The 21369-nt window shown below is 41.1% G+C and overlaps 1 protein-coding gene across 2 annotated transcripts; it reads right to left on the bottom strand.

The window, feature by feature from the left end:
• Positions 1–536: 536 nt before the first annotated feature.
• Positions 537–19782, bottom strand: ntn5 (netrin 5). Of its 2 annotated transcripts, none has more exons than XM_032583607.1 (7): positions 19654–19782; positions 12097–13565; positions 9841–10029; positions 6913–7062; positions 4384–4434; positions 3036–3116; positions 537–1625 (listed from the first exon to the last, which is right to left on the bottom strand). In XM_032583607.1, the coding sequence occupies exons 2-7, from the start codon at positions 13553–13555 to the stop codon at positions 1063–1065; spliced, it is 2493 nt and encodes an 830-aa protein (XP_032439498.1). In that variant the 5' UTR covers positions 13556–13565; positions 19654–19782; the 3' UTR covers positions 537–1062. The 2 variants fall into 2 exon arrangements, with proteins under 2 accessions (XP_032439498.1, XP_032439497.1); XM_032583606.1 differs by lacking the exon at positions 19654–19782 and adding an exon at positions 13737–13850.
• Between the last annotated feature and the right edge of the window lie 1587 nt (positions 19783–21369).

The raw sequence follows: 21369 nt of genomic DNA, 5'->3' as shown, positions 1-21369 counted from the left end.
AAAGACGAGCTGCCAGCTGAGTTTAGGGACATGTGGGTCTCCAAGCACACAAAAAAAATAAAAAATAAAAATCCCCCGGGGCGTATTGTATGCTCTGCTCCAGGGTCTTCAATCAGCAAGTCTATTTTTCTTTCTTTATTTTCAATCACAAGCGTCAACATGGCAGCCCGGCCACCGCTGCTGCCAAAACATGGCCGCTGCTCGACAAATCGGAGCCCCTCCATCTGTCCTGATGCCCCCCACCACCGGCTCCCAAGAGCCATGACGCCATGTGTGCCAAATGGGAGCAGAAGTCATATCGACAAGTCAGACGGATGTTTTTCGGATCTGTGGGAGGATTAGTGTAGAAAGCGGGAGTTAGTTTGGTGAATGTGTTCGTCTGTTGAGTAAGGAAACAAACCGAGGATAAAGTCTGTTTGCTCTGCTGCAGCTGTGACTGCAGCCATGAGGGATTTTTGTTCTAAACAAGATCAAATCATGGACAATTTTTTAGTTCATAGCAGATGTTTTATTATTTAACTATTTTTTATTCATTCAAACAAAATTTTAAGAATTTTTTTTACAATATAAAAAAAAGCATTATGTCATATTGCAAACAGTTTGACCCAGATTATTTTTCAGCCTGTTTGAGTAAAGTCTTCTAAATAGAAACACTGTGATCCCCCATGAAAAAATTCTCCTAAGTTTTTCTCTAATGGAAATAAATAAAACATTCTGATTACAAACAGTGAAAATACAAGAAAATATACAGCATAACTTTTCAGTGTTTATTTTCTTAATGGGTTAAAAAAAATCAAATATTTTTACAGCACCATTCTTGCTGGTGGGATACTTTTGTCATCAATTAAATTTTCAAATTAATTTTCTGCAGGATAAGAGCACGACGCTTTCTCCTGTAAATGTACGCAGCAGCAGCTAAAAGCTAATCCAGATGTTTTTCATGTGTGAAGATGGATTTTTCCTCAAAATGGACAAACTAGTCCAAACTCTCTACTAAAACCTTCAACATGACAAGAACACCTGTCTTCAAATATTTTTTTTGTACTTGTAATTTTTTTTATTTTACTCAGGATTTTGAGTCGAACACACCAGAGCGATGGTGGAAGGAGAGGGTCCTGTCTCTGTGGGGGCGATGTGTCGCTCTGTGCTGCTCTGAGCCTCATCCAAGTTCACAGTTTTGTCAAAATGAGGGCTGGCATCCTTCTCGGTCAGCAGGTGAGGGGGGATGTATGCAGAATGTGTCTTTGCGTGCTCCCTGCTACGGGGGCGGTGGGCGCTTGGGGATTTCTGGGGGCAGCGGCCCCTCTTGTCCTGCCCCCGGAAGCCCCTGAGCTTGGGGCTCCAGTGTTCCCGCCACTGGAGGGCCAGTGTGGAGCGATCCGCCACCAGGCGACTCTCTTCCGGAGCCCAACTCCGCTCCCCTTCCTCTGCGCCGATGAGGAGGAATGTCCGGCCCACGTGGAGGGCGGGGCAGCCGCAGCTGAGGTCGCGGTCGGGAACCCAGAGGGACTGGGAGCCCCTCCGGACACGGGAGTTAGAGCCTGTCCGGAAGACGGTTTGTACAGCGATGGAGAACTGCCACCACGGTCCTGAACGCTCCATCCCTCTCACCTGCACCTTCAGCACTGACAAAGAGATAAACACTTTAATGTCATCTTTTACATTCTCAAGGGATTACGCTAAGATAATCTGAGTAAATACAGCAGCGAGTGTCAGGCATATGTGATCTTTTTACACTGGTTTACAGAGATTTGGCCTTCTTTTCCTTACAGGGCTATTTTAATTTAGCAACACTGATAGGGGCCCTGTTTAACATCCAGAATCTCAATTGGATTTAATTCCCAGCTTTGACTAGACCACCCCATTTCTTTCATTATGTTTATGTTTTAGGAGCCGTTCAGAGAACTTCCTGGTGAGCTTTGGACGATGGCTCTGCTGCATGTCGGATGCAAGACTTTTTAAGTGATGGTCGGATTTTTTTTTCTGTATTTCCTTGCAGAAAGCAGAACTCAAGGTTCCATCCTACAAAAGAAGTTGTCCAAATCCAGAAGAGGCAAAGCCGTCCCATTTCATCAAACTACAGCCATCATTATCTGACCTTCGGTGTTATGTTGTCCTACTGTTACAGCAGCCGTAGTAGGATGTAAATTTTTAAAAAAGTTTCACTTGGTGATGTCTTTCTGGGTTCCTTTGTTACATTCTGGATGAGTTGTTGATGTTCCTGTTGAGTAATTTTGGTCAGCCACCCACTCCTGGGAAGATTCACCAGTTTTACGGTTTTCCATTTGAGCATGATGGTTTCTACTAGGGGCTCACTTCATTCTTCATTCTCAAACCCTTTGATGTCAATGGCTTTTTTTCTCCACCTCTTCTACAATTCCTTCAAATCACATGACGTGTTGATTTTTAAAAACGTTTTAATGTTGCCAGATTGGTTCTGTTTAAGTGATTTCACGACTCTACTATTCAGGCCTGCGTGTGAATAGTGAACCTGAATTAAAATGTGTTTAAAAACTGTAAATTTATGATTCGACAGAGCAATTGTTGGTGCCGTCGTGCAACCGTGTCATGGTTATAGGTAAAAACTTTTTCACTAAAGGCCAGGTTAATTTGGACAGCTTCTTCTCTTACTAAGCGACTTCAAAAACATTTTTTTTAATATATTAAAATGTATTCTGTGGGCTGAAACATTAAAATGAGACAAAAAAATGTAAAAAAGAAGAAATCTGTAAAAAGGTAAATACATTTCCCACTACAATTTTTCAATTATTTCTAATATTTTTGGGTTGTAAATTTGTCTATGTTTCCTGAGTTCTGTGCTAAAACAAGTGATGGCCCTGGGATTAAAATCAAGAAAATCATATACAAATTTACTTTTTCACCACGCAGTTTTTGCAATGTTTAACTAATAAGACCTAATTATTGTGTAATGTAATAAATCATACCTCAAATTTATGATGAAATACATAAAAATTCTAGAATCTAGGCTCTTTACTAATTTTTTTGTAAATAAATAAATATAACTTGAAACCCACCATAGTCCTTGAGACAATACGTCTCCAGGTTCATCCTGACTTTGACCTCAGAGGGCTGGCAGTAGGACACACACTCCTCCGCTGCGGGAAAAAAGGAAGACAGAGAAAAACGCAGCGAGGTGAGAGGCCGTCATCGTTTCTCAGCGCACACATCAACACACGTCTTTTAGCGTAATTGCAGTGCGACTCCTTCCACGTGTCATCACTGGATCTGATCTCGGCGGCAGCAGGTGGGGATTTCTTCGAGCTGCCAGTAGGAGGGACTGGTTCCCTACTTCAGTACGGCGTAAAGCAGCCGAAAGCGTTTCAAGGGCCGATCCGCTAGGCAATAAAGACGGCGGCGTGCCTCAGAACAAATCTGATATCTGTCGACACGCGAGACTAAAACCTTTGTGCTGGAAATTCATGTAGCGGTGACCCACTGAAGGCTCATGTATCTCTTATTTCATCTTATTCTGTAATGAACTATGTCATTGCATGCAAGAATCTTTGTTTCTCTTTTAAGCTAATCTATATAATAAAACTACAGATGTGTTCATCACGCTTTATCAAAGCAGGTTTGACCTGCTAGCTATGATTTTGTCTGATTTTGTTTCAAAGTACTAAAGTGTAAATAAGGGCTACAAAGAAAACACTTTTATGTGTTTATAGAGACAGAAATATAACCTTTGTCTATATATATATATATATAAAATAAAATATAAGGAAAAATGCAACTGGAAATGTAAGTATTTAACCTGGGAAAGTTGAATAGTTAATATGAGACATTTTATTTAAGGTTGTCTTTTGTGTGCAATGAGTGATTTTGTAAAAAATGTGCACAAATACTTATTTGTAATTTGCGTTTAAGTCAGCCGTTCTTCTTAAACTGGCTTTGACCAACATTTCTCTGGACTTTTCTGAAAACACTCTAGATATTTGAATTTGAATTTTGTCTTTAGCTCTGACTAATTTTAGCTCTGACAAGTTAACCAGATTAGACATAAGGAGGCCCTTAAACTCCAGGAGTTACAGGATATTGTGAGAAGGTACAGCAACTGTAAATGGGTGAAAAAGTAGGAAAAGTCTGAAGAAAAAACAACAGGAAAGGAAAGGAAATTAGCTGTGGTTAAAATGTATGTATAAGACTGTAAAAATTAAAGCAACAAGGCAGGAATTTGAATTTTATTTTTATCGAGAGGCTTACTATTTTCAAACTGGATGAGGTTCAAGACACGCATATCCATAACATCCATAAAAGTCATAGTATATGCCATAGTGAACAGATTTTGCAGTATTTTAAAAAGATCTAAAAAAAAAATCAAGTGTTTATATGAATAGATAAAAATTGTTTTGGTAAGTTACTCACCGATGCTGTACTGAGGTTGGTACACAGGGGTTGGAGCGACCTCCTGAATGCCTGTGAGCATAAACACACCATCAGTTGTCAGATGCAGACAAACTTCACCTACAAGAGCTGTCAGTTCTGCTGCAACCATGTTTTATAGGTGTTGAGCTCGAATGCCTCGTGGTGCACAGGCATGCCTTCGCAAAAGATAAGCAAATGTCAAAAGGGGTGTGTGGTCCTTTTATGGCCTGGAAGCGCACCCTGTAAGACTTGCTCAGACATACACAGATGTGAATTTTACTTTCAGTAATTCAATAAGGTAAGGCTTTCACTCCTTGTTCAGCTTTATCCGAAACATTAAACAGAGACTAGTAAAGTTAGCTGCTCTTTTAGTGTGCGTGTGTGTGTGTGTGTGTGTCAAATTCAGGAGTGAAAATTAAGAACTTGTGGCGTTCTTACACATTACCCAGACTTCTTGTAAAATAGTCCATGTATGACGGCTTCACAAATAAATTACTTTCTGTGTGTCGTGTCTTTGACAAGGCGACACCCAACGGCCCACAGAGCAATGGACGTCTGCTCTGTTACTATTGTCATTTTATTTTAAAGTTAGTTAATCTTAAAGTTAGTTGAAGTCTCACAAATCAAACTTTTTAGCAATAGTAACATGGTTTACTAAATTAGTAAATATATAAGTATATATATGTACATATACTGTATATATCCATGTCTTCAAAATTCAAAGCAAAAATTTTGTATTTATTTGCTGAAAATGAAAAATGGTCAAAATAAGGGAAACATGCAGTGCTTTCAGGCCTCAAATAATGCAAAGAAAACAAGTTGATATTCATTTAGAAACAACAATACTAATGTTTTAACTCAGGAAGAGTTCAGAAATTAATATTTGGTGGGAAAAACCAGAAGGTTTTCAATGAGGTTCACTGCAGTGGGCTCTTAATTTTTTCCAGAGCTATATTATTTATTATTTAACAAGTCTAACTGTGCCAGCTAGCAGGCTGCTAAATGTAATTATGTTGCTTTTGTAGGATGAAATAGCATAAATACCAAGCAAATAAAAATGTCTGGCAGCAGCTAGCTTGGAGCTTCGCCTCTTGGAGATGAGTTAAGGTGTTGGAGGTGGCAGTGGGGACGGAGGGATGCTATATATAGCCTGGCAGTAAAAACAAACAAGGTTTTCTTTCACTCACTGCTTTCACTGAGAGAGTTATGAGTCTGGGGGTGCCATGGGGGCGTTTGAGCCGTGAAACAGGTGTCGAGGTCCCTGCTTCGGGCTCCCAGCGTCACCTGATTGGGGCCCACAGAGCAGCGCTGCCTGTGTAGTTGTTGGCACTCGGGTGATTAGCTGGGACTGTGCGTGTGGATTATCACTGCAGGCTGATTTTTGCTGCTGCGCAGGCAGAGAGGGGAGTAGCAGTGATCTGTTTGATCAAAGATCAGCGTGAGATGAGGTTTCCTTGTATTGCTCGGCTCAAGTTTAATGCTGCCGTGGAAACGGTCTCCGGGGACGACGAGAAGGAGACGCTGCGAAAGACTGAGCTAAGTGAACTTGGATGCAAGTTGCTCTCCTTTATCAGCCTCTCATTTGGTTGAAGGATTAAGAGATTAAATTGGGTTTTAAGACAGTAAACCATAAGCAAATTAGGCTAATGGAAAAAAAAAATTAAAGCTGTTTGTACATCAAATAGACATGAAACTATTAAAAACCACAGAGGGTGTGTTAAATTTAAAAAAAGGTCATTAGCTTTGATGAAGAATGAAACCATTAGGTTTTCTTCTATAAAATTGGCCAAAGTAGGCTACTGGAATTAGACAAGAGTTTATTAAAATATTTTCAAATGAGTTAATTAACAATAGTTATAGCCAATGTCATAATGCATGAATTATTGCACAATTTGAGGAATGATTACCTGAAAAATAACCACTCTTCTTGATATTTAATAAAATACTTAATAAGCTTTATATAACAGCTGAAACCATTTAGAGGAAAAAAGCAAAGGGAAAATGAAAGATGTCTCTCTGTTAAATAAATAGCCAGCTATTAAAAACAAGACAGAGCCAGTTTAGTAAAAATATTTGACTTGGCAAAGAATAAACAACTGATTAGGGGGGAAAAAAACACACTTTTGTTTTGTTTTTACTTTTAATACATGAAATAAACACAACACTCCTGAATGGATAGCGATTTATAAAAATGGGCAATAACTTAGTGCACAACAGGAAAAAGAGGATAAACTGATGATGAATCTAAACGTTAAAAAATTGAGATGATTAGTTGTTTGAAAATGTTTTTTCTTCAAATCTTGTTTCCATGACAGAATTAGGAAATGTAAAATGTATATTTTAAAATGTGACTGAACATGATAACAAGTCAAGAGCAACATCTACATCCATGAGGATATGAATTCACCAGAAATCCCACAGAATATTGTGAATTTTATAGAAATTCTTGACACAGTTACATCTTAGCAAACGTTTGTATTTGCATGGCTACTTTCTGTTTGACCAAATCTTTCTTTCATTCAGACTTACGTATGCAGGGTCGCAGCGGGGACTTGCCCTGCTTGTATCCCGGAGCGCAGCGGTTACACCTGAGGCCGGTCACTCCTTCTCGACACAGACACTGACCCGACGTTTGGTTGCACCAGCGGCCCACAGCTCCCAGAGGATGGCACTGGCATGCTGGATTAGGAAATTACAAAATACCAAAAGTCTTGATTTAAGGAATTAAAAACAGAAAAAACTTCATGCTTCTTCATTTATTCAATGTTTAGTGTGTTTTCGAGGGGAGCATGTGTACGTGTTCGTATTGTCTTTTGCGGTTAAAATAGCAGTAGTTTTGTTATAAATGGCAACAAAACTGCAATGTCCGTAATGCTGGGAAGCAAAAAGTCTTTTTTTTTTTTAAAGGAATTCATCAGTGAAGGTGTGCTCCTAAAATTAGCTTAATTTCTTATGCAATTAACATTAAGCTGTACATTTTTACCTCAATTAGCAACGTTAAGTTTGTCATTGAAAAGCGTATATTTGACTTGAAAACACACTAAACCCAGATGTCTGTAACTGTTATCAAGCTTACTAAGTGCTGCAGCTGATAAAGGAAGGGAAACCAGCAGTTTCATTGACAACACTGCATTTACAAGCTGAAGATGCAAGATGAGTTTAATATTAGTTGTTAAGTAAATTAAGTCAATTTAAGCAATTCATGTAAGTGTTATATTTGAGTCCTACTGTTCTTCTGTTATATTACAACAAGCAGGACAGCAAAAATTTTTAACATTTTGCATAGTAAGTGCTTAAATATTACAATTAAATTCAGTAGGTTCTTATTCAGTTTTTTAGTTCTTCTTAAATTTATGGGTTAAAAAACTGTATCAAAGCACATTATGGCTGTAATAATCAATATGAGAATCTCTAACTGGGCTTGAAACAGCATTTGCTTGGTCTCTTATTTGCACTAATAGAAGCAGGAAAAACAAGTAAAAAAAAAATTGAATTCTTAAGCCAGAACAATTAGCCAAAAAATTAAAAAGCATCTCCCAGCATATCTTTGTGGTGTGACAAGGTAAAAGCAATTCATAAAGGTTTTTAGAAAGACAAAGACAGACAGAACCCGTCCCAAAGTGGACAACTAGTCAGTAGTTTAATCCCAAACGACAGCAGGCATCTGTCCTAAACGTGCGTCCTTGAGTGAGACAAAGCACGTCCCCGGGAGACCGGCGAATCTATTTTGTAGCCGTCTCGACGGCTAACAAAGACAAATTCCTCCTTGAAGGGTAACAAGAAAATAACAAATCCTGACACAGGATCCGTACCGCTCCGGCGCTTTTTTGAGAGGATGAACAACCTTCGTCTAAATGAAGACAAATGTTGTGCCCTAACTCATCCATTTCCTTTAGGAAGGGTTGTGAAGCAGCACTGTTATTACTGCCCAGTTTACATAGCAAAGCGTTTTTTAAAATTTTTTTTATTTAACATGTCAATCACGGGACTAAATGAGAGAGCACAGATGGAAAGAGGAAGCTGCACTTCAGCACACTCGAGTGTTGTTTACACAGAAACTTATAATGGTTCCTAACAGCCTGACTGGAGAAAATAAAGAATAATGTCCCCACTTGCTCCAGAATGGCAGTGATTTAAAGCTTCAATTAGGCAATGCCGAGATATAACTTGAATTTGCTGGTCTGAACAAAAAGTGGTGAAATATGAGCTTTTTTAACCCTTTCTTGTCAAGACTGGAGGAACTATTAACGTTGGATATATTAGGCTGCTGGTCAAGGCTCCATGTGAGGGCACCAAGGTGTCACAGTCAGTTGTGACCGGTCAAAGGTCAGCAGTCGTGGCATTTGCCAACCAGTGGCAACCAGGAGGATACAGGCATTGGCCCAGCAGGAAGCTTTTTGTGTCTACATTGCTAACACAAAGCTGACCATTGTAGCAGCGACGCAGTGCAACAGTTCAGAGAGCATTGAGTGGAAACAACAAGTCTCCACATTCCTGTTAACTTGCCAGGTTTTTGTTATGTGGATCACCGAGTTCATAGCAAATCAATTCAAGCGACATAAATCCTGAAAATCTTTTAGCTCAGCTCTTTGGCAGCATGATTGTTGCCGAATCTCTCAACAAATGCCATGATCCAGAGGGATTCCAAAGCAGCAGGATGGATCTTATTGTCTAAAAGGTATCAGTCAGGAAAAGGGTTCTAAATCATTCACAGGGAAGCACATTGCTTATGAACATTTAACCAGATGTTGCTGCAAAAGTAATGTAAAGACATGAAGAAAGTTTAGCAGGGAGGCAGCAAAGAGAAGCAAAGCAACATTTAAGAAGCTGCAGAAATTTTTTTCAGATTTCAAACTGTTTTCATTTATGCTTGTAATAGGATACGAGAAACATATCTCTCAACAGAGAGATCATTTAAAGTTCAAAGCATTTTTTATTACAAATTGTGACGTGACACCTGTATTTTGATGATTTATCTCTGAGTTTTGAAGGCCTCCTTGTCAACACCTTAACTTTTATCACCGTCTGATCATTTTAATTCAGATTTGAGGGTTTCTGGCTAAGCCAGATGGATCTGAAGAAACATGCATGTAAAATTAAAAAGTTACTTTAAACCTAAATTTCCCAAGTGTATAGCCTACATAATTTTGGGCCTAACTGTAAATTCCTCCAATCCAAAAAAGTTTGACAAGTTTGATCAAAATCTGTAGTATTTAGTTAAGCCTGTCTGCTAATGAAAAAACCACATTGTTTTATATTTTTTTCTTTTCCACCTTAAAACATTCATTTAAATTGAGCTTCAATTGCTATAGGTCAAATCAAATATGGATGAAGTTCTGAAATGACGTATGTTGGTCTCGTTTACGTCAGAAACAACTTCCTAGCATTTTTGCCCTCTTTTGCCCCGCTGCCCTCTTCACACAGAGAGCAATCACAGAAACCTGTCTAGTGACTGACGTTGGCAGGCCTTGCGGTGGTCGAGCGGCTTGCTGGTGTCGCGGGTGTAGCCGCTCTGGCAGTACTGGCAGTGGCGCCCGGCCGTGTGGTGGCGACATTTCAGGCACACGCCTCCGCTCTTCCTGCCCGACTGCTGGAACACCTCCATGCTGAAGCGGCATTTGTTTGAGTGGCCATTACACTCACAGGCTGGACAAAAGCGAAAAAGAATCAATGTTTAAATCACCAATATAAGGAGCAATTTTGACACGATATAAAGAAACAATCAAAACGTGCTTTAACAAATGCTCCATAGCGTGAAGCCGAACATGGTGGCCAACTAAGTGGTTAGCTAATACCCCCACACCACCAGGGGGGCCCCCAAGAGTACTACAACTGCAGTTGACTCTTATTTACAAATTTATATTTTCTTTTTTTGTGTGTCACATCAGTAGTGATTTGCTAGACAAAATGTGTTGTTCCTTTGCAGAAGTGTGCAACTAAAATCTTCAATTTATTTTTCTAAGATTTGACATGATTAACAAACTCAAATGAGTAATAGGTGTGAACCTTTAACAGTGAACCTGAACCATGCACACACCATAGTGACAACTGTGGGAAAAACAGTCTGAAAAAGACTTGAGAACAGGCAGAGGTTAATCTTCCAGAAGGAAAACAAAAAAACTCTAAACATATCCGGCAGAGCTGGAATGAAATGGTTTAAACTGTATTCATGTTTCAGAGTGGCCTACTCAAAGTCCAGATTTAAACTCAACAGAGTCGGAACCAAGAATTTGATCTTCACAGACACTCTAACCAATTTGATTGAGCTTGAGCTTAGCTTAACCCTCTGCAAAGAGGAATGGTCAAAAATTACAGTTTCTAAACAAAAGAAATTCCTCTAAGCACTTCTGAGGACGTCATTGAAAAATTGTAAGAGGGTATAATGAGTGAAACTCACGCCTTTAAACAACTTCAGAAAGCTGCTTACTGTTCAGGAAGAAGATATGCCTTGTGTCCCAGAGATTCACATGTTTTGGTGTGAAATGTGTTTATCAACCTCCGAGCAGAAACCCTGTGAAGATGCTGACTGGACCTGACAAGCGAGTGTCATTAGCTGCAGTGAAAGGAGGCCAGTTCTGGTACCAGCTGAACGGCCACTCAGATAGGAAGAAGCCAATAACCCCAAAACAACATAAGGGGACAGATAACAGTTTATCAATATGATCAGGGACAAAAACCTTCATTTTTAATACATGTAATGTGGTGTGAGAAAGTAAAATGGTAGAGTCTGATTAAAATGATCCTTGTTACATTTGAAGGGAAAAATGGGGAAAGTTACAAGCCTAAGGAAACTTTCCTTGAGGATTCAGAATCAAGTTATGTGGTCACTCAGCTGTAGAAGGGCTGGTGCATTTCAGACCATTATGTGCTAATCCTAAGAGTAAATGTGTCTTCCTAAAGTACAATGAAGTAGCTTAAGAACAACAAGGTCGATGTTTTTGAGTTGTCATCCCTAAGTTCTGATTTCAGTCCCATAGATAATTTCTAGGCCGGATTGAAAAGGTGTGTTTGAGCAAGACGACCTTGCAGCTGACTCACTCGTGGTAGTTCTGTCAGCAAGAACAGGACAAGATTCCTGCAAATAATTTGCGGAAGACATCTGGAAAGGGACCCAAAAACTTTGGAGTGAGTCATACAGACTAAAATGTAGTTCTGTCAAATACTAAGAATAATTTTGGTAATTCTAACTAACTTAAAACTGGAAGCATTTAGTCTGATTTAATGTCAAGCAGAGAGAGAGAAAAAGATTATGTCTTTTGATGCAGTGTATGTAAACATCTGGTCTCACCTGTATTCATAAATAGTGACAATAGTCTGGAAAATTACTTTTCTTTTCATGTTTGAAGAAAAAACAGTTATGATAGAGGTACTGACTGCAATCGTTTAAACAAAGAAAAAAATAAGGGAAAACCTTTGTGTTTCAATAGAATTTCTCACTTAAAATAATTTTAAAAATGTGTATTTTGTAATGTTTTAAATGGGCACAAGTGATTTTTCATGTGAATCCAACAACAGCAGCAACAACAAAAAAGATCTAAATGGAAGGTTTTCTAAATGTTTTCTTCACCACCAGTCTGGAAAACAGATGTTAGAAAAAAACAATCCTGAAATAATCAAAGAACAAGAACAGAGTTTCTGTGTGGTCAACGTTTCCATCTGGTTCCATTAATGCATGCTGTATTTTAATGCATGCCTTCATTTAGCAAGACTCACCAACGCAGGGGTTTGGGTGAGTGGGTGTAGCGCGATGCCACGGTCTATCAACATAGAAGTCCTCACACATGTCACAGTCTGGGCCCGCCGTGTGATGCTCGCACACACACACTGCCTGACCTGAGTCGTCACGGCGACACCTGGAAGCGTGTCCGTTGCATTTGCATCTCCCTCCGACTTGCAGGTCGGAAATGGCCAGAGGGGCTCGGACAGGGAGGATCAAGCCAGAGGGCTGGGAAGTCCGTAAGTTTTGTTTTGTGTTGGGGTTGTTGTTCCTCCTCTTCCTCAGTTCCCGGCCACCATTCTTCCTGCTCCGCCCTTCGACCGTCCAAGGGCAGTCTCCGTTTGAGCAAGGGACCCAAAAGTTGTTTTCCTTGTTGCGATTTCGCTTTCTGGCTTTGCCACCTTTCTTTGGCGAAGCGAGTAAGTCGGTGGTGCCAAAAGTGTCTTCTCCTTCCTTGCTGGTCACATTGTGGCCATCTTGGCCATGACCAGAACCTTTGCGATGGTCCTTCTGACGCTGCTTGTCTATCCGTTCCTCCTTATTCCTCCTACTAATCTCTGAGTTTTTTCTTTTGTCCTTGTCAAAAAAGGCCAGTGCATTGTCTCTTAATTTGTCCACCTGATCTCCAGTGTCGCTCTTTGTATCCAATTTCCACTTCAGAATCCCAGTTCGTTTGGAGTCAGGGAGGCCGTCACGCCACTGGATTTCTTCCATTTTATCTGTAGCCTTTACGTTGTTGGAAGTTCTGTGGAAGACAACCCGGATGTCCGTGGCCGTGACCCAGTCCTGGAGGGTGGGGCTGTAATCAAAATCAGGAGAAGACGGGCGACCATCCAGAGTGGAGAAGGCGAGGACTGTGCTGCCCCGCTGCCTCTGCAGGGGCCGGGGGTCCGAACAGAGCGGCTCTGTCTCTTGGTGTCTCGTTTGGGCGATGGTCAATGAGGGTTGTTTGAAGTCCTCCAGACAGTTGCTGGAGTAGTGCTGCATCGGCCGCCAGGTACGCCCGTGGTCCATGGATTTAAGGATGGAGATGGATATGGGGTCAGATGGCTGCCCTTGGCTGCAGAACTGCAAGCTGATGTAGGTGATCTCAAAGCGGCGGCCCAGCGGTAAGGTGAAGACCCAGTCGCCGGAGTCGCCTCCTGTGCGAGCCCTCCAGCAGGTCAGGTTGTTTGGGTTGTGCAGGTCCGTTAGGGTGGTGATGTTGGGGTTGTTATCGGGCCCGTGTAGGGAGTGGGTGACGTTGACTTGGACCCCGTAAGCGGCATTGATGAACTCCGACAGGCAGTGTCGAGGACGGCCATCTGGGTGGTAGCAGGGCTCGTGAGGCGAGGTCCAGCTCAGTGGGGCGTTGGAGAAGGAAGAGGAGATGAGAGACGGAGGGAGGAGGAGGAGTCGGAGGAGAACAGGAATGAGAGAGATGGAGGGGGGAAGGGAAGAGGGTCGGACCATCATGTCATCGAGCCTGAGGGAGAAGAAAGAGAACATTTTCAAAGGAAATTCATGAGCATTGTGGAAGAAAAGAGAGACAATCTGATTGATTTACGTTGGCATTTGAAGCATGAGAACGAAATCTAAGATAGACGACCACCTGTGTCCTCATTGAAAACACATGCCACCACCACTTGCACCTTACGTGCTTTCTGCAGATCCCAGTGAAGAACTCATCACATAAAAACGTGACCTCAATCATCACAGTGGTGTCGCCACCGCTTCAAACTCGTAATCTTGACAACCTTTAGGAACGTATCCATCTTAAAACTCCCTCAAAGTCAAAGGGAGCACCGGGAACGGGTTGAAGGGAGCACACACCCTTGAGGTATGTCTGTAATGACAAAAAACATGCCCGACAGCTGGAGCTAAACCCTGCGCTGGCCCACATCCATCACATTTATTGCTCTCTTTTCAAACCGTTTTACCCTTGGTTGGCTCTGCAGGCTCGGAGAGGCCCGAGCGCGAGCAGCGGGCGCTGTCACGGTGCAGAGCAGAGCACATGAGAAAACGGAGGAAAAGCTGAAGAAGGGAGGGAGGAAGAGGAGCTGGAGATTTGTTCTTGGGTTGGTTGGAAGTGATTTATGGACTGAAAGGCGCGTTTGACTTGAGCCCTGCTTTTGCTACTTCCGTGGTGGAAAACAAACACGGACTTGTGTCTGCCCAGAGTGTGAACAAATCTCTTCCTACTGCTTACAACTGGTGATAACCGTAAATTACTCTTCTGTCAAGATTTGATGGCGGAGCCAAAACGGACAAAACAAACAAACTGTCTGCTTCACTCGAAGGTATTTACTTTTCCACATTTGGTGAACCTACAGTCACAAAATCAATGTTTTTTTTTTTTTTTTTGTATAAATTGTCCCATTTTTTCCATCGACCCCTTTCACTCTAATACTCATAAATAAAGCCCAGTTCAATTAGTTGCCTTCTTAGTCACCAGCAGAGTCGACCTGCATGTGATCTAATCTCGGAATAAGTCCGGCTGTTCTGTCAACACCAAGGTCAGAGAGAAAGTTGTGCAGACGTTTAAAGCGGAAAAGGTTATAAAGCAAACAATCTTTGAACATCTCGCAGAGATCTGTTCGGTCTATCGTCCCTTTGTAAATCTGGAGGCGCTGCAACGATCCCTAACACCTGTGGGAGAATTTGTCCTCACCTAAATGTCAATTATCACAAGATGAATTATTTTATTTGGCCTTTATTTACACAGGTAAAAAAAAAAAAAAAAAGCTAATTCATATTAAAAATATAACAAATTTTTCAAAGGGATCCAGAGTGGCAAGAGCAATAACAGTTTCAAAAAATAAAAAATAAAATTCCCATTTGTAGTTTTCCACAGGTCGTAGGAAAGACACCTCACTCCTCCTCTTTTATGGAAGAAAAAGGTCCAATCAGCTGAGACCAAAATGTAAAAAAATCTGAAAACCAACACTGTTCATCATCCTGAACACATCGTCTCCAAGGAGATGCATGGTAGTGGCTACATCGTGCTGTGGGAATTTAGCAGGGAGAAGAAAAATATTTCAATTGCGGGGGGAGAAATGTCTGCAAAAAGTATGAGTCAAAATCCCAGAACATATCAGTGTCAAAGAGTCGATTGTCTTTTTTAAAATTAAACTATGTGTTGTTTTCCTCTTACAGTATAATAATGTGTTATTTTCTACTGGTAAACCTCAGAAAATTCTAAAAATAATAATAATAATTTTAAAAAATTTAAATATAGCGTAAATACTTTCCAAACTCTCTATTTAACATAATATATCCTCCTGCCTTGTGTATTTTCTTTCCAGACTCTTTGCCATTTGCTTCCCCGTCTCTCTCCTGTCACCTGCCCCCTTCGTTCTGTTCTGGGAACATTCTTAACTGCTGTGAGATTGATGGCGTCCTAACAAGCATTTGACACTGACAGCAAAGTCAGCAGGGCAGCATAAACCAAACCTGTAGGAGAGAACGGGGAGGGAGGTGGGGGCCAGAGAGCCTCTCTGCCCTCGTCATCCCGCTCAATTAGCAAACGACCGAAATCCGAGGCTTTCCTGGGAGACCACACAGCTCCGAGGGGTCTGTGCCCTCCAAACTCCTGCGCCCCTCACCTCCCAAAGGCGGCGGCCAGCTAAATCTGGGAGAGGAGTGAAGTTTTGTGCTGTGGATTGTGCAGGAAACATGCAGCGATGAGAGGTCTGACTGTGACCCCGGGTCCAAAGAGCCACATTCCTGAGGTCCAGGATGCCTCAGCTAGCCATTCCTGGCGTGTCGAGACATGCCCCAGGGGAACATGAACGCTCTGATAAGAAGCTGGACTTATAAGTTGTTGGTTGATTAATTAGTTCTCTGGTATCGTGTGGTGTTGGTACCACGGAAGCATAAAAACAAAAAACAAAAGAAAGGAGGAAGGCGGCATAGAATGAATGTAGGGAAATGGTTACTGAAGGATTCAATCTGGATGAGGAAATTTCAGCGAGAGTGAAGATACATGACAAGACTCCAGTTTGTCTTTGTCATTTTAAACAACCACAACAAGGGCTTAATCCAGATTTTCTCCTCTCCCAGAACTACATCATCTAGCATAATCCACCTGATGTTGGACTGTTTTTAAGACAAAAACATACAGCATTCACTACTGAAACGCCATTTAGGCAAAATCTCATCAGTCCAAAATAGGATATAAAACACTTAAACATCTTCCTGAAACAACAAACACGGACACTTTTATCACACAGCACATGAAACGGAGAGTTTTGAAGTGTCCCGGCCGGCAGTAATACATCTTGCAGAAAGCTCAAACAGTCAAATAGTGGCGTGATGAGATCAACCGCGTCTCCGGCGGGTGATCTGTGGAGGCAGCTATGCTTGGCCAGCGAGGGGCCGGAAAAATACTTGCTGACAACCTGGGGGCATGTTTACGGCACAGCCCAACAGATGCGAGGATCTGGAGTCCTCGTTGTTTACTAAATGTTCTTTTTGCTGCTCATAAAGCAGAAATGTGTGAAGCAAGTATTGATTAAAAAAATATAAAAATTTTGATAATTTGATATGTTCTTTTCTGCTTTTTTGGTCAAAACTTTTTCAAAGTTACTTTTATTTTTTAAAATTATTGTGGGATTCACAAAAGAAATTTAAATCCAAGTAGATACAGAGACGTCGCAGCAATGCAGACAAATGAACGCTGTTAATTCACTGTATTCGGCACCTTGCAAAAGTATTAATAAACCTTGGATTTTTTTTTTTTTTTTTTTACATTTTCTCACATTATAACCCCAAACTAATTCCAAAGTGTCAGGAAAATGATGCACTGATCTGATTGATTTTGTTTTTTAATGTTTTGAATCAAACTCCTGTCATTGTATTTATACCTACAGGTCTTTTGGTGTCTCTATCGGTTTTGGACATTTAGAGACTGAAATCTTTGCCATTTTAAGGAATCCTACCACAGCTCTAGTGGGAAACAATAGCCTCCACTCAAGTTTTCAAGTCTTGCTATAGATTCTCATTTGGCAGCAGGTCTGGACTTTGACTGAGCCGTTCTAACCCTTTAATATGCTTCGATGAAAGCCTTCGTGCTCACTCTGCCTGTGTGTTTAGGGTCAGAAGGTCGTGATCTAATCTGTCCAGGATCATTTCTCTAAGTATGCGTTGGACAATCAGAGACAATCCTTACAAAATAAATTAAGCTTAGATAGAACAGGCAGATCTTAACTTGAAAGTTGAGGAAATATTTCCGTCGCCCTCTAACTCCAGTTTTACTCTCATCCTCCTGGTGTCAGATGTTCTCTCTACACCGGGCCAAGCTGGTGTGTGGCATTCGGTGTTTTTTTTACCTGCTAAACCGATGAAGACCTGTCCACACTTGGGAGCGGGTCTGCCGTGCGTGACTCATGTTCTGCTCAGCAGATGAGCTGGATTTGGCCGGTCTAACACATTTTAACATTCCTCGTCATGGACAGCAGGAGCAGCAGCAGCAGCAGCAGCAGCAGCGCTCTCTGTTCACACCGAAGCCAACTCAAGCTGCTCTCCTTCCACATTTTGGTTTTCTACGGACTAAATGATCTAAATGAGCTCGGCTTAACGAGGCAGAAGATTTCCAAAAGGGTTTTTTTTGTTTGTTTGGGTTTTTTTTACATCTCAGCTCCACTCCCAAGACTGGGGAGCCTTTCACGGATAAATATGATCAGCTCTTTTAGGCTCTCCGTCTCTTGTGTTGCGTTTGAAGCTGCACCTGTTGGCCCATGTTCCCACACTGACACCTTTTGTTAATTTCGCAATTGTTCTCAGCCGGGGTCAGAAATCCAACACTGGACCTCTGGGGCGAGGAGGCGACGGCCGAGCTCGCTTGTCCGCGTATTCCCAAAGCGCATTCCGACTTCCACACGGAGCAGATTCCAGGTTTTAGGTGTAGTAACCTAATTTTAGAGCAGATTGTATCTGCTGGTGGCCTAAAAAACACTCAAACCACCACTTGGTGCAACTTGGGGCCCTCCTCCAACTTCACATGCGTGCACTACTTGGCCATCATACCACTGACTGCTGGAGCTTTGCTTTCTTTACGGGTTTTTTTTTGACTAAAAAAACACATGTTGACATTTAAAGACAACTTTCCCTGCAAATCTCCCCCCTTCGCCTCCTCTGTTCTTCTTTACAGCCGCACACAAGTTGGCAGGGAGGCTCCACGGGCCTCCAGCTCCACATGATGAGACTGAGAAACAGATGGAGATGAAATCATTCTGATTTCCACGTCGCAGCGGAGCCAAAGACAACTTGTGGGCGAATAATTAAACAATAAATAAAAGGCTCGGCGGTTGTAATTTTGCGTCGCTGAAATTGGCAGGCGGGTAATTAAAATCAGAGACGCCTGCAGGGTTTCTGAGGCTGTTGTTGAGAATTTGAAAAATGAAAAAAACAAAACAAAACAAAACAAAAAACATACAGCCAATCAGTTGTCAATTTATGAACAGAAATGTGTTTCATGTAGAGGAGAGAAAGAAGGAAAAGAAAAAACAAAACTGGGTGGATGGTTTTGTTGTGCGCATTTACATTCCAGCGCAGTACAAACGTTGTAAAGTTTGAGTTTCTCGTGGAAACGAGGGCGGACGCTAATGAGAAAACAGCCTGCAGCCACTTGGAGAGAGCGCGCGCGCGCTCAAACCCGGGTCCGAGCGCGGCTCGTTAGAAGCTGTTCATCATATTTAGTCAGGATTACTTTGGCAGGAGCTGAGAGTGAAGCCCCGGGAAAACTGCGGCTAATTGCGGCTTGTTGAGCAGAAATTGGCTGCAGCCAATTAGCTTTATAGCAGAGAGAAAGGATAATATTTGTGCAGTGGGGTTGGGTCAGGTTGGTCAAACAGCTGAAATCACGTGTTTTGTTTTTGCTTTGTTTTGTTGGGGTTTTTTTTTTCCAGAATTTGTTGGACGAATTTGGGGCAATTAACCGAAGAGACTGAGGCTAACCAGGGTTATTAAATGTAATTATTTTTATTTTATTTTCATCTTGCAGTAATGAATAATTATATATATATATATATATATATATATATATATATATATATATATATATATATATATATATATATATATTAAATGTAATAAATTAAATGTAATAAATCGAAAACGTTTTTTTTAAAATACATTTTAAAGAAAACAAGTAAAGCGCAACGGTGAAATTAGTTAAGATGATTACTTGCACGCATTTAGCCTAATTATGTATCTTGCATTCTTATATATATATTAGAATGGGCGAAATTAAAAAACGATCTAACAATATTAACAATTACTATTATTGCTTGTATAACAATTATAATAATAATTCAAGCAAATTTGTGGAAAATAAGGCAACGCATTTTCTAAGCTGAATCATTTATCCAGATTATCGTAACCGAACACAAACTTAAGGGCAACATACGGAAGAACAGTCCGCGTCTCGTTTCCCTTCATTTTCCTAAAGACTCGCCGCGCACGCGCTCCGTTTCCGCCGAGTCGCTCCAGCAGAGAGAGACGCTGACAAACACTTCAAATCCATCACATTTTCAGGTGAAAAAGGGCCCGAGAAGCCGGACGGAGATGCTCACCATGTGCGTCCCAGCTTTTTTTTTTTTTTTCTTTTTTTATTCTTCCTTCTCCCTCTGCTCCCGCGGCGCCTCCTGATCACCGAGAGCGGCGCAGCAAAGTGTGCGCACTTTACAGAAGAGGAGCGCACCGAGAAAGGAGAAGGGGGGCGGGGGGTAGGGGGGGACAACGCGCCGCGTGTGTGTGGAGGGAGGACGAGGAGGAGGAGGAGGGCAGTTGGAAATTAACGGGATAAGCTGGGAGGTGTCTCTCCTTACACCAACTGAGCCAAGAGTCTCCACCTCGAGACGCCGCGCCTCAAACTGGCGCACACGCAGGACCAAGCGTCCATAAATCTGAACTCGGATCTGAATATGTGCGGAAGGGGTTTGAATTTTCCTCAGGACGTTGTGGAACTACACACACATGCTGCAGGCATCCCGCCCCCCCCCCCCGGAATTCACGTTTTCTGCTAAGTTGTTTTCTGAGTTGCGTTTTAATTAACCATAGAGGCTTTTTTTTTATTTTTTAAATGCGTGAGAGCAGCAGACCCAGTCATTGTCAAAATGAATTAGCAAGGACGTGCAGAAGAACGTGAATGAAGAACTTTTCTGTTGAGAAATGTTCAACATTTGCGAATAAACTTGATTTTTTTTTATAGTCACATAAACTTACCATAATTCCAACATAAATGTAATCTACTATCCAAGATTTTATTAGTAAACTTTAAACATTTGTATTTGCAAGTTTCTGCCTTACATTCCACATATTTTTGCCTATTTATTGTTAAGAGGGGGAATATTTTTTCCTACATTAATTTATCAAAGACCTTCTACTTCTCCTGTGACAGTTTCTTCTTTCTAAATTTATCTGAATCAACTTCACTTTTTTCCCCTCCAAATCAAACAATCCGTCTTGCAAAAGTCCTCTTTGAGCTTTACTACATTTTCTTCTCATTCCTTTAATAGTAATTGTTCATTAAAGTATATATGCACACATATGCAGATTTATGCAGACCCACATATTTGCATCACGCCTACAAATAGACTAAAACATATAAGGCAACAATAATGCTACTGTTAAAATGAAACAAATACATTAAAGTAAATGAGGTGTTTTGTAACAAAAGACAAAATCAATGTAATTTTTTGGAAGGTTTATGCAATAGAACGCAATGTAGTGCATTCTTTTAATTTTTTTTTTTTTGCATATTTAGCCCCCTTTATTCAGCTGCCCCTAATACGAATACAGATGCACACCACACCTTGTAGATTTTTATGGTAGAAACTGCTGAAAACCATCTGTCAGTTCCTTCCACTTCAAAGCAACGCTCTGTTGGTCTGTCACATAAAATCCCAATAAACTACATGGAAGCTTGTGGTCGTAACACGAGAAAACGTGATGTGAACACTTCTCCAAGGGTTGCATTGTGTAAATATCACAATGCGTCTATTAAGGTTATATTAGTGCAGTAGAAGTGCCAACTCAACGTAAATGCTGCTATTATTCAGGTATCTTTGTATTGAACTCTCGGGGTTTATGTTTTTATAGCTTTCTTTTCCCCATCATTCTGGGATGTGGTGAAACCAAGAGAAGGTTGAAAAAAACACCGTGAACATTTTTGATCAGCATTAAAACAACAACAAAAAAAAGGATTTTATTTTCCTCGCCTGGCAGCTTTTCCCTTATAAAAAATGAAACAAGAAAAAAAAAAAAAAAAAACTTAAATCTGGGCTCAA

Source organism: Xiphophorus hellerii, chromosome 14 (genome assembly GCF_003331165.1).
Source record: "Xiphophorus hellerii strain 12219 chromosome 14, Xiphophorus_hellerii-4.1, whole genome shotgun sequence".
NCBI classification, from domain to species: Eukaryota; Metazoa; Chordata; class Actinopteri; order Cyprinodontiformes; family Poeciliidae; genus Xiphophorus; species Xiphophorus hellerii.
Note: the sequence above shows the minus strand (reverse complement) of the source record. Positions and strands in the feature narration are given on the sequence as shown.